Source organism: Nycticebus coucang, chromosome 14, assembly GCF_027406575.1.
Source record: "Nycticebus coucang isolate mNycCou1 chromosome 14, mNycCou1.pri, whole genome shotgun sequence".
Taxonomy (NCBI): domain Eukaryota; kingdom Metazoa; phylum Chordata; class Mammalia; order Primates; family Lorisidae; genus Nycticebus; species Nycticebus coucang.
In genome coordinates, this window is record NC_069793.1 from 16,139,607 (window position 1) to 16,153,560 (window position 13,954).

The 13,954-nt window shown below is 39.5% G+C and overlaps 2 protein-coding genes across 2 annotated transcripts; both read right to left on the minus strand.

Annotated features, from left to right (window-relative positions):
• Window positions 1-556: 556 nt before the first annotated feature.
• Window positions 557-1,495, minus strand: LOC128565608 (olfactory receptor 5M8-like). Its single transcript, XM_053562199.1, has one exon. It carries the CDS (start codon window positions 1,493-1,495, stop codon window positions 557-559), a length of 939 nt encoding a protein of 312 aa, XP_053418174.1.
• An 11,141-nt stretch (window positions 1,496-12,636) lies between these two features.
• LOC128564320 (olfactory receptor 5M11-like) lies at window positions 12,637-13,605 on the minus strand. The gene has a single exon (XM_053559814.1). The coding sequence runs from the start codon at window positions 13,603-13,605 to the stop codon at window positions 12,637-12,639; it is 969 nt and encodes a 322-aa protein (XP_053415789.1).
• Between the last annotated feature and the right edge of the window lie 349 nt (window positions 13,606-13,954).

Genomic DNA, 13,954 nt, shown 5'->3' on the forward strand with positions numbered 1-13,954 from the left:
TTACTATTGAGGTTCTTACCTTGGGGCCTGGGGATATAAAATTCTTTTAGAAAATTCAACATTCCTATAAATTGATATAGATAATCAGAATCCATTTATTCAAATTTCTTTAGGGAAATTTCCCCATCCCTTCAAGAAAAAGATAAAAATTATTGATAAATTATATTTAGACTAACTTAACAAAATATCAGCTACTATATAAAATAAGAACACTAACTAAGGACTGTCGTGGTGGCTCACACCTATAATCCTAGCACTCTGGGACGCCAAGGTGGGTGGATCCCTTGAGTTCAGGAGTTTGAGACCAAGCCTGAGCAAGAATAAGACCCTGTCTCTACTAAAAATAGAAAAATTAGCCAGGTGTTATAGTAGGTCTCTGTAGTCCCACCTACTTAGGAGGCTGATGCAGGAGGATACTATGAGCCCAAGAGTTTGAGTGAGGTTGCTATGAGCTAGGTTGATGCCATGGTATTCTAGCCTGGGCACCAGAATGAGACTCTGTCTAATAAAGAAAACACAAACAAAGCAAACACTTAGTTAAAATCAATAATTATGTTTACTTAGCAAGCAATTTCCTTTTAAACAATTCTTTGGATAAAGCTTCCTTCACATCCTTGTTCCTCAGACTGTAGATCATGGGGTTCAACATGGGGATCACAGTGGTATAAAATACAGCAACTATTTTTCCCTGCTCCACAGACTCTTCTGATGGTGCTCTGAGGTACATGAGGAAAAGAGCTACAAAGAATATAGTGACAGCTGTCAGATGGGAGCCACAGGTAGAGAAAGCTTTGCGCCTACCCTCTGTAGAGCGGATCCTCAGAGTGGCAGGGAATATGTAAATATAGGAAATGAGTATGATAAGGAGAGAATAGGTGAAGTTGAAACCAGCCACAACAAACATGGACAACTCTTTGTTGTAAGTGTCAGAACAAGCCAGCTTAATCAGTGGAGGGTCAGCACAGTAGAAGTGGTTAATTTCATTGTGGCCACAGAAAGACAAGTTGTAGGTCCACATGGTTTCCATCAGGCCAGTGAGGGCTCCATACACATAAGGCACAGAGACGAGGGCCATGCACACACTTCTGGACATTTTGCTGCCATAGAGCAGAGGGTTGCAGATGGCCATGTACCGATCAAAGGCCATCACAGCCAGGATATAGATCTCCACATGGACCAAGGCAATGAAAAGGTAACACTGCACCAGACAAGCAGGGTAGGAGATGGTTTTCTTCTCAGAGAGGAAAATCTCCAGCATCTTTGGAGTCACATTGGAGGAGAAGCAGAGATCCACAAAGGACAAGTGGCTCAGGAAAAAGTACATGGGCGTGTGGAGCCGGGAGTTAACCTGGACCAGTACAATCATGCCCAGGTTCCCTGCCACCGTGACCACGTAAACTGCCAGAAAAAGCATGAAGAAGAAAATCTGTAATTCCAGGCGATTGGTCAGTCCCAGGAGAATGAACTCAGTCACCAAGGTGAAGTTTTTTCTCATGATTTCCTTCAAAGGGAAATTAAAACACTGGGTCAGTTCTGAACTTGTTTAAATGGCAAAACTGTCATTTTTTTATAGCATTGCTATGCTTTCAACTTCTTCATTTGTTATTCTTTTCTATGACTTTGCTTTATCTCGGGAAACACTATAAATAGTGGTTTAACTGAAGGAGGATCTAATTAAAAATTTGTAATCACTGTCAACTACTCAGCTTGAGACCTCTGTCTTTTAGTTCATTCTTTATGTAATACAAAGTGCAGAATATCTTACGTTAGATTGACTAGCTTTTTTTTTTTTAAGGGGAAAGATGGAAGAAATAAGGAATATCTTAAAGTGGGACAATTAAAAACCTTGCGAGAAAACTTTCAGAAAGCCTTTTAACATTCTTCCAGGTAATTTAATACATTTCACAGATGCTAATTTTTCATAGTAGCTGACCTGAATTAGAGCACAGCCATTTCTGTGTCCAGCATGCTAGTTCTAAGTGTGAAAACAGAGGTTGAAGGGCAAAGAGATCATCCAGAACACAGACAGAGCGTGGACCACCTTGCCCACGACTAGGACCAGGTAAATGTTTCTTCCTCGAACATCAGAGGCCGAGCTGGTCTTCACGGAGCAGCTCAACAAACAAACAAACAAATAAATGATTACAACCTCTCTTTTTGTTTTGTTAATTCTCAGACTAGATTTGCTATAGGCAGAGAGTAGCGTCTGGCCACAAGAAGGTGATGAAAGGGGAGTGTGGAATTTTCATTCACCCTGTTTTAAAATAGGCTCCCCTCCGTCCTTTCTTGCTCCCACTACCATTAGTGTGGACACGGAGCAAGCTATCCTGGATGAAAACAATAAGAGCCACTCTTTACAGATGGCAGAAAAACAAGGTGAGTTAAACTGGAGCTCCTAAAATTTTAGTGAAGCCGAACTTACATACTAGTTCAGAGTTTTATATAAAGGAGAAACAGACTTTTAACATTGTTAAGTAAAAAGCTAAGTAACTTTGTTTTCTACAAAACTGAAGCCATTATCTGATTAATACAAGCATTCTAAGGTCCATACTTAAGATGACTATAAGCCATATAAGATGCAACTCTATGAAATTACCATTATCTGTTAGCATTTAATTAGTTTCTCAGGAGTTATACCCAAGGACTATGGGATGGCTTGAAAAGTGTGATGACAAAACTTAGACAATGCTGATGTCGGCCACTTGAGACCTTTGCAAATTGCCTCCAACCTCCTTTTTATCCATCCCTGCCATTTAGAAATTCGGAATCTTCAAAAATATACAAACACAGAAGGCACCGTGTATTGTAACTCCATGGAAAGCTGAATAAAGATAAATATTTATTGCAAAAAAGGAATAAAAAGTAAAGTTTACACATGAAATGCATCCTTTGTATTTCCCATCTGCACTCAAACATGGAGGATTTTCCACTGGCTGTGACATGGTGCTTAGTCCTCAGATTCACTATACCTCTCTGTTTTCTCTTATTTCTTCCTCCTTCTATCTTCTCTCTCCTCCTCTCCTGAAATGACCTCAGAAACACTGTAATGTTTCTCTCCATTTTATTCTGAGGCGTTCCCCTTTCGTGGGCTTCTAATCACAAGCTCAGCTCTAGCTCTAGCTTTGCCTAGTGAGCACATTAAGGTGTTTTGCAAAACTGAAAGGCTTTTTATACAATAGGAATCGTCATCTTTAGAACGATGGTGAAGTGATAATTCCCTTTCTCTCTTTTCCTCTCTCTTCCCTCTGGACTTACTGCAGAGTCTCTCTGACTGTGCATATTATGTAAATACATGGAGAGGTGTTATATACACAGATGTACTTGTGTGCATACATATATACATGGATGCACATATAGACGGGTATACTTTTTGTTTCAGTGGGCATGCATATATTTTTATGAGGATTGGGCAATAAGATGCCTCTATCATTTCCTCATCTCCTACCAGAGAGCCCTGGAACACCATCTTAGACTCTCCTATGTATTCATGCCCTACCCTTACATGCTACCCTCCATGAAGACAATTTACTAGGAGATTGGGCCTTTCAAAACACTAAAAATGATTTTTAGCCAAAATTTTTTTCAGTATCTTCAGTACTGTTATTCATCTCACAAAATCAGCTCAAAGTTTTTGGAATTTGGACGTAAAAAAATTACATCTATGACCAGGCACGGTGCCTGTTGCTGGGCTGGTATTCCTAATACTTTGAGAGGCCAAGGCTGAAAGATTGCTCGAGGTCAGAAGTTCAAGACCAGCTTGAGCTACACAGTGAGACCTTGTCTCTACCAAAAAATAAACTAACACACGAATGAATGAATACATAAATAAATAAAAAGAAAAAGAAAGATCAGCTGGGTGTAGCAGTATATGCCCGTAATCCCACCTACTCAGGAGGCCGAGGCAGGAGGATTGCTTAAGCCTGGGATTTGAGTTTGCAGTCAGCTATTAGAGGCTGCTACACCATAGTCCACACAACAAAGTGAGACTCTGTCTCAAAGAAAAATAAAAATAAAACAAAGCAAAAATCTGAAAAACAAACAATTACAATTATGCTACATATTAGCTCTACAATTGTAGACAACTTAGTTAACTCCCAGGCATATTAATCTTCTCACCTTAAAATATTGTTGAAGAGATATTCCTTGAGAATAACAAGTTATATATAAAAATCAGATAACATACAGGGACATAAAGCTATCGTGAGAAAATGTACTTTCTTCCTCCTCTTCTTTAATCTTGAGACCAAATACAAATCCTCAGATTTTGTGCCTTGGTACCTCACAGACACCTGGCCACATTCCTTTCAGTGTGGTCATTTAACTAGTTCTAACCATGCACTCATTTCTGCCTAATAAGTATTTGTATTCCAGGTATAAATAATAGTTTTTTGCCTAGTTGCTAACAACTCAAAATAGACAGCTCTACATATAAAGAGGTAGGAAAACCAACGGGCCTTTAAGAATAATAACGAAGGAAAATTTTGCTTGTCTTTATAAAGTTGATTGTTTTTCCCTAATGTATTAAAAAAGATCATGAAAAAGCAATCAATTCTTCCAATTACAAATTCCCGGAAGACAGGTTGGGAGTGCTTTCAACATGGGCGTTATAAATGGTTTAAGTGTGTCTACCAGGCCATCTTCATCTCTCTTGCTAATGGCCTTACCCACTACTCCCTGTCAGGATGTCCTATTTTAGATTGATTAGCTTCTCCCTCCCTGCCTCTATTACTCATCAGAAAGGGCTGCATTTTATAGAAAGTGTATTACTTATTCACTACACTTGGCCGTCAATGCAGCAAAAGCATATTTGACCACACAGTGTTACTGTAGTGTCATTCCGTTTGGAGAAAAATTTAATTGTGGCTATTTTTGGCTTATCTTGCATTGTTTGGTGTTTTAGAAAAGTCTAACACGTAAATGAATATGAGGCTACTACACCACTACGAATAATTCAAATGTTTGCTATATATTCTTTATTTTCCTAAACTGTGATGTGAGAAAAATTTAATTGTGGCTATTTTTGGCTTATCTTGCATTGTTTGGTGTTTTAGAAAAGTCTAACACATAAATGAATATGAGGCTACTACACCACTACGAATAATTCAAATGTTTGCTATATATTCTTTATTTTCCTAAACTGTGATGTACTATGTACAGTTGTCAAATTGCTTGGTGATCAAGCATTTTTAATATATGTGATTCATAAATTAATTAATGTTTATAAACTCAACATACCGAGCATTTTTCACATAGAATTTTATTTGAAATTCATTAAAAATCAAAGTAAATGTTATTAATCTCATTTTACATGGAAAGACCTGAGCTTTAGTGAGAATAATCAATTTTCCCAAATTTAATAAGTGAATGAGTAAACCGGCAGATAATAAAACTCAGATCTACAAATCTATCATTAGTCAGTAACATACAGACATGCCTTCTTTTGCTGCTAGTTCATCTCATTTTATGATTAAACATTCATTACCAGGAATTAAAAATGTCTTTGTTTTCCAGGTACGTGGAATCAATGCCAGACAAATTTATTATAACATTTAACAGGGGAGAAAATCAAGCAAAGTGGCTTTAGTTGCACTGAGTATTTCTGCTTTTACAGGCTAGTGGTCTGGGAATTTTAGCCGAGGTACCTTCTTTCAGTTTCTGCATCTTTAAAATGTATGAATGTCTATTACAGAAAATCCTAGGTCACTTCCATTTCAAAACCCAACACATATTTAGGTATTTTATGCAGGTGTTTAGGATAATTTTTTCTCCCTGAGAGCTTACTGGAACTCAGTTTTTGAGCCGAAAAGGGAATAAGGGCAGTTCAGGACTTTGATAACAGGGAATTGGGTGGTACAACACCAAACCTCTACAGAAAAGAAGCAGCAGTAAGGTGTGGGGGAAATGAAAAAGATAAATAAAAAATTAATATTGTTCTCCTAAAATTACTTCCTAGATGAAAAAAGAGACACAGAAATTTGGATAGAAATAAAAATGGACTGGGGAAAGACTTCATGAAGAAGACTGCCATGGCAATTGCAACAACAACAAAAATAAACAAATGGGACTTCATTAAATTGAACAGCTTCTGGACAAGTAAGGAGACAATAACCAAAGCAAATAGACAACCTACACAATGGGAAAGGATATTTTGAATCAGACAAAATCTTGATAACTAGGATCTGTAGAGAACTCAAATTAATCTACATGAAAAAAGCCAACAATACCATATATCAATGGGAAAGAGACATGAATAGAACCTTCTCTAAAGAAGACAGATGAATGGCTAACAAACATATGAAAAAATGTTCATCATCCCTATCTATTAGAGAAATGCAAATCAAAACCACCTTGAGATACCATCGAACCCCAGCAAGAATGGCCCACATCACAAAATCTCAAAACTGCAGATGCTGGCATGGATGTGGAAAGAAGGGAACATTTTTACACTGCTGGTGGGACTGCAATCTAGTACAACCTTCTTGGAAGGAAGTATGGAGAAATGTCAAAGAATTGATCCTGCAATCCCATTACTGGGCATCTACTCAGAAGGGAAAAAATCCTTTTCTTATAAAGACACTTGCACTAGACTGTTTATTGCAGCTCAATTTACAATCGCCAAAATGTGGAAACAGCCTAAATGCCCACCAACCCAGAAATGGATTAACAAGCTGTGGTATATGTATACCATGGAATACTATTCAGCCATTAAAAAAAAATGGAGACTTTACATCCTTGTATTAACCTGGATGGAAGTGGAAGACATTATTCTTAGTAAAGCATCACAAGAATGGAGAAGCATGAATCCTATGTACTCAATTTTGATATGAGGATGATTAATGACAATTAAGGTCACAGTGGGGGTGGGAGAAGAGGAGAGCAGAGAGAGAAAGAAGGAGGGAGGGGTGGGAAAAGGATGAGCAGAGAGAGGGAAGGAGGGAGGACGGTGGGGCCTTGGTGTGCCACACCACCCACACACACCTGTCCTGCTTTGTTAAAATAAGATTTTTGCTCTTCAAAGAATCCTCTCTCAAGTGCATGATGAAGAATGACTGGAAGGAAACATTCCCTTCGAGTCGCTAAAAAGTGTTGATGTTTCCTTATATGTCACAGTCTGCATTATGACACTGTGACAAAATGCCACAGGCTAGGTAATTTACAATAAATAGAAATTTATTTGCCTCATGATTCTGGGAACTTGAAAGCCCTAGAGCATAGGGCCGGCATCTGATAGTGCATTCTTGCTATGTCATCCCATGGAGAAAAGTGGAAGAGAAGAGAGAGCAAGAGTGAGAAATCAAATTATCTCAAGCTTTTCTCATAGCCGTCATTAATTCATTTATGGATTAGGCTAAAACTCCCCCCTACCCCCACAATCCCCTACTGATTGAAGGGTCCAAACACAGTGATGTTTTGATCTGGAATTAGCATCATTCAGAGTCAGTGTTCAGTAGTCCTCAAAAGTGTGATCGTTTCCTTTTCCCAGGTAAAAGGCCTTATGTTCCTGTGGGACACAGTGGTGTGTGACATCCTTCCAGGAAAGGATGATGCCTCTCCTTCATCCCGGGAATTCTGACTTCAAACAGTCTCACATCTGGGAATTGACTGAGGGTTTATCACTCTCTTTTTTTATGATTCAAGTTAGACTGTTGTTGATTTGACCTAGCAATTTTATGTTTATAAGGATAAAATAAGAATTTAACAGGGTTCCATCTATTTTACTTCTAGGAATACCATATTAATTAGCAAATGCTATGATCCTATACAGGTCAGATTATTCCAGTTGCTGCTTGGACTCTACTGTCCATTATGGTGACAACACCTTGGCCTCTTCCAGAGCAGTATCTGATTACTACCATCACATTTTTGCTTTTCAGTTGTGTAGCTGTGGTTCCCATAATAAGGTCTGACCTAAAGAGTGGAGCAATCATGCAGCTCTTCCAGAATGCCAGGGCTTCCTTCCCCTTCGAGTTTATTTACTAAAGTATTGGTGAAAAGTTTGTCTTCTAAACCCTCCCAGTGTGGGTGAGTCTGTCTTAAGTGGCAAGTCCACTCTTGTTTTTAACCTCCTGAATCTTTTGAATCCACCCTTTATAGTAATCCAAGGGAAGTTAGGCTTCTCCAGATTACTCATAGTGAACCATCTTTTGATCCATGTTTCAGCCAAACAATCAAACTGCTGTTTGGTAGAGTTTTCATTCACTCTTCAAGCTGTGATATTAAATACGAAATCCCTCTTTAATGAGTTCACCTCAATCCATTCAGCAGATTTAACTTTATGTTCATTTCACCATTATCCCACAGCCTTCACGTCCATTCCCACACATGCTGCCTGCAGCTATGCTAGCTGTCAAAATCACCCCCCCAAATTTTATTATGAGCTGAGCATAGGTGGTCAAACTCTGCCAATTTCTGTATTTTTTTCTCATAAGGTTACAACAGAAATAGGCTCCTATGAAATGCCCTGGAACACAGGGATGCTGGAGGGCTGTCTGCCTTTCTTTTCTTTCATCGGTAGGAGAAAGCTTAGACTTGGGATTGCTTTCAGTGGTGCTGCGCCACGCTGGGGAAGAAGCAACACAGTCAAAGTGAAGCTGCTCTTAAACATCTAATGTGGCTTTCTACATTTTTGTGTTCTAAGACTCCAAAAGTGTGCATCACCTCACCTCTGTGTTACGGAGTTTTTACCTGGGCACTCTGTTCTGCAGGAAGCAGATAACTGGTAAATAAGCCATGTGGACTTGAGTTGGGAGTCTCCTATTCTGCTGTCTTGCTCTAGAATAGGTTTTTAAATCCGTACTATTTTCTACTTTCATATTTAATTCCAACATTAACAAATAAAATATCCTATAGTTTTATATCCTGGCATCTGAGCTATATGGGAAATACAGAATTTTGTTTGCTTGACTTCTTAATTATGACAGCCATAATAGTTTGTCCTGAAAAATTTGGACATAGCTATTAATATCGAGTTTTACTTCTCCTTATTCCTAGTACTATTGTTCATATGATATATATTATATATTATATAACATATTATATATTAATATAATTATTATATATTATATATTATTATATAATATATATTATATTAATGTAACATATTAATATATAACATAATATTATATATTAATAATATATATTATTGTGAACATTATTTTTCATAAACTACTATATGTAAAATGATTTTCCCTTTCCTCACTAGGAACATCACTACTTTAATGGCTATCCTACACTCTATTACAAAATGTTTCTCCCACACTTCACACTTTCCTTTATGGTCAGAGCCTTCAACTCCTTCAACCATTCTAGTTATTTATAGTCAGCTTCCATCTGTGGGTAGACGCCTGGATGCCTAGGCCATTCTACTTATTAAAAGCAGGCAGTTCTCCGGCGGTGCCTGTGGTTCGGGGATAGGACACGGCCCCATATACGGAGGGTAGCGGGTTTAAAACTGGCCCCGGCCAGCTAAAACAGCAGTGGCAACTGCAACAAATAATAGCTGGGCATTGTGGTGGGCACCTGTATTCCCAGCTACGCGGGAGGCTGAGGCAAGAGAATCACTTAAGCCCAAGAGTTGGAGGTTGCTGCGAGCTGTGATGCCACAGAATTCTACCGAGGGTGACATAGTGAGACTCTGTCTGAAAAAAACCGCAGACAGTTCTCACTTTGTGGTTCTGTAGTAACTGATAATTATGCAAAACAAAGACACATTACCCATATTGGCGAATTTCTGTTCCATAGTACTGTGCAAAGTAGGAGCTTTTATTTACTGTATCATGCATTTCCTTTTTCTTAATTATAGAACAAACATTACCATAAATTATTCACACAAGTTTCTTATTATGCCTTCAGTGGAATCTTAAAATTGGAGCCCCTGAATATAATAGTAAATTTTAAGACTTCATAAAATGTTAAAAATATTAAATTTATTTCCCAAAACACTTATACTATTACATTTTCTGCAACTGACAATGAATGTCTGAGTGTGCTAGTCTTTTTGAGCTCTTTAAGTATTTACATACATAAGAGTATTTTGTTTCATATTTTTGATTGCTAATATTTTTTGTGTTAATTATAACATTTTAATTTTTATCAATTCTATATTCATAGCTTTCAGTACTTATTTATGTTTGTGTTTTAGTGCCTTAAATGATTTTTATTAACTTCTCATATTTTAATAATTTTACAACATCTGTCTTCTTTGTGGCAAATGCATTGTCAATGGTTGGGTGCCTCTTAGTTTTAGATGGTTTTTGGCTTTGTTTCTTGTTTCTGTTTCTCTCAGAGGGATTTTCCAGTGGTTACTTAAATATGTAATATTTATTTTAGTTCTAGTCAAGACAGCACAGTTCTCTGTGTTTGAAATGAGTCACAGTTGAAGGATATGTTCAAGCATGTCAGTTCTTTTGGAGGAACAGTTACTGGCAAAAAATGCATCTAGTTAGGTCAGAAGAAAGTAGTCACCCTGGACTAGAGGTCAGAGGAAATTGGTCACCCTGGACTAGAGGTCAGAGGCAAGTGGTCTCCCTGGACTAGAGGTCAGAGGAAAGTGGTCACCCTGGACTAGAGGTCAGAGGAAAGTGGTCACCCTAGACTAGAGGTCAGAGGCAAGTGGTCACCCTGGACTAGAGGTCAGAGGCAAGTGGTCTCCCTGGACTAGAGGTCAGAGGCAAGTGGTCTCCCTGGACTAGAGGTCAGAGGAAAGTGGTCACCCTGGACTAGAGGTCAGAGGAAAGTGGTCACCCTGGACTAGAGTTCAGAGGAAAGTGGTCACCCTGGACTAGAGGTCAGAGGAAAGTGGTCACCCTGGACTAGAGTTCAGAGGAAAGTGGTCACCCTGGACTAGAGGTCAGAGGAAAGTGGTTACCTGGACTAGAGGTCAGAGGAAAGTGGTCACCCTGGACTAGAGGTCAGAGGAAAGTGGTCACCCTGGACTAGAGGTCAGAGGCAAGTGGTCTCCCTGGACTAGAGGTCAGAGGAAAGTGGTCACCCTGGACTAGAGGTCAGAGGAAAGTGGTCACCCTAGACTAGAGGTCAGAGGAAAGTGGTCACCCTGGACTAGAGTTCAGAGGAAAGTGGTCACCCTGGACTAGAGTTCAGAGGAAAGTGGTCACCCTGGACTAGAGGTCAGAGGAAAGTGGTCACCCTGGACTAGAGGTCAGAGGAAAGTGGTTACCTGGACTAGAGGTCAGAGGAAAGTGGTCACCCTGGTCTAGAGGTGAGAGGAAAGTGGTCACCTGGACTAGAGGTAAGAGGAAAGTTGTCACCTGGTCTAGAGGTGAGAGGAAGTGGTCACCTGGACTAGAGGTCAAAGGAAAGTGGTCACCCTAGATGAGTGGGTCGGAGGAAGAGATGGGTTTGTGTAGCTCAGGCTGGATCCACGCACTCCAGACTTAGAGAAAACATGATCCCTGCCACCTCTTCACTACCTAAGTGCATTCATAAGTAGAGGAAGCTATTACTGTGAACTGAAAGTTTCTAGTTTAACTTGGTCAGGAGAAGAGTATAGAAGGATGTTTCGTAAAGACTCCTCTATCAAAAGGACAGATGAGAATAAGAATAGAATAAATCCAAGAAACTGAGCTGAGAATATGGCTATTCTGTTTACAACTGCAAGCAGTAAGAGCACATGAGTGTTACTGGCATGCAGGTTCAGACGTACTGCCTAAAATAGACTTCTTAAGATTTAACGTTCGTGGAAATCACCTGAGGATTTAGTTAAAATATATATTTATATACAGTAGAGCTGAGGTGCAGAATTTGATTCCACATGTGTAACAACCTCCAAGGTAACACATCTGCTGCTGATTCATGGGATATATGCTGGGAAATAAGCCCATCCCCTAAATACAGCCTCTCATTTTTTCATAAACATGAGATTCTTTACCTGAGATGCTTGCAACACAACTATACAGAATACTAAATCTCACAATCTCCAATATATACTTTAATTTAAGAATATTAGGGGTAGCATCATTCTTCACAGATGTAGAGAAAAATAATTGTATGTTTAATTTAGACCCAGAAAAGAGCCTGAATAGCCAAAGCAATCTTAAGCAAATAGAACAAATCTAGAAGCATCACATTATTCGACTACAAACTATACTACAGGGTGATAGTAACCAAAACAGTGTGATATTAGTAAAAATTAGAGACATATAACATCATATGGCAATGGAACAAAGAAACTAGATATAAAACTATCTACCTACAAACAACTGATCTTCAAAAAGGCAGACAACATTACTGGGGAAAAGAAGCTCTACTGGGATGATTGGATATTTAAGATTATTTTTTGTTAAAATTTAGAATTATGGGCTGGTAATGTGGCTCACTTCTATAATCCTAGCACTCTGGGGCCAAGGCAGGAGGATCACTTCTGCTCAAGGGCTCAAGACCATCCCGAGAAAAAAAGTGAGATCTCATTTCTATTAATAAAGGAGAAATTAAACTGGCATTGTGGCAGGCAGCTGTAGTCCAAGCCACTTGGGAAGCTGAGGCAGGAGGATCTCTTGAACCCAGGAGTTTGAAGTTGAAATTAGCTAAGCTGATACTATGGCACTCTACCCTCTGGCAACAAAGGGAGCCCCTGTCTCAAAAAATAAATAAATAAATAGATAAATAAATAAATGATAGTTATGCTTTATTGGAAAGTGAAGGTGTTGTCACAGTAGCGACTATATTTCGTCTCAGCACATTCCTGAAAGCCTGCTTAACATCTCTGTTCCTCAGACTGTAAATGAGTGGATTAAGCACTGGACTGACAAAGGTATAGAAGACAGACATTATTTTGGATTCCTCCACCGTCTTATCTGTTGGGCGTCTTACATACATGCAGAAGAGTGTCCCGTAGAACAGGGTGACAGCCAACATGTGGGAACCACAGGTGGAGAAGGCCTTGTGCCTCCCCTCTGCTGATTTGATCCGGAGGATGGCAGCAATAATGAAGGCATAGGACACCAGGATGATGGTGAGGGAGCTGGAGAGGTTGAAGCCAGCTGAGATGAGCATGGCACGTTCTTTGACATAGGGATCAGAGCAAGAAAGCTTAATGAGTGGCGGGTCTGCACAGTAGAAGTGGTTGATAATGTTGGATCTGCAGAAGGTCAGATGGAAGGTCAGGATGGCCTGGAACAGCCCATCTGAGAAGCCATAGACGTAAGGAAACGTGGCCAGGCAAATGCACACTCGCCTGGACATCCTCGCACTGTACCGCAGAGGGCTGCATATGGCCACATAGCGGTCATAGGCCATTGCTGCCAGTGTATATAATTCTGTGAGGAGCAGTGCAATGAAAATGTAACACTGTGTAAAACAGCCAGCAAAGGAAATGGTCTTCTTCTCTGATAAGAAATTAGTCAGCATCTGTGGGGTTGCGTTTGAGGTATAGCACAGGTCTACAAAAGCTAAGTTACTGAGGAAGAAGTACATGGGCGTGTGAAGGCGGGAGTCCAGTCTGATCAGCATTATCATGCCCACATTGCCCGAGAGGGTGAGGAGGTAAACCGCAAGGAACAGCATGAAGAGCACAGGCTGGAGCTCTGGACGATCCGTGAGCCCAAGGAGAACAAACTCGGTTACTGCACTGCCAGTCATGTTCCACATCTTCTAAGAGTCTGTCTGCACTTCACACTCTGACAATAAAGCAAAGGGACAGGGGTGAAGCCCGGTCAGTGACAGCTGGAATTATTTTCCTCTAAAAATATATCATCCAAAATGAATTTTACTGTCACCCTACTTTGTATTTCTACTAAGTCATTATTTTCCTTGCCTTTGTATGAAATTACTATATATTTTGCTTTACAAGCCTATTCTTATACCTATAGCTATACATCTATATCTATATCATCTGTATTTATACCTATACTTGCAACTCAGCTATATCTTCCCCACCTTCTGCATTGCTTTTTCCCCTTCAACCTCTGTTCATCCTACATGGCCCAGAGTCAAGGCC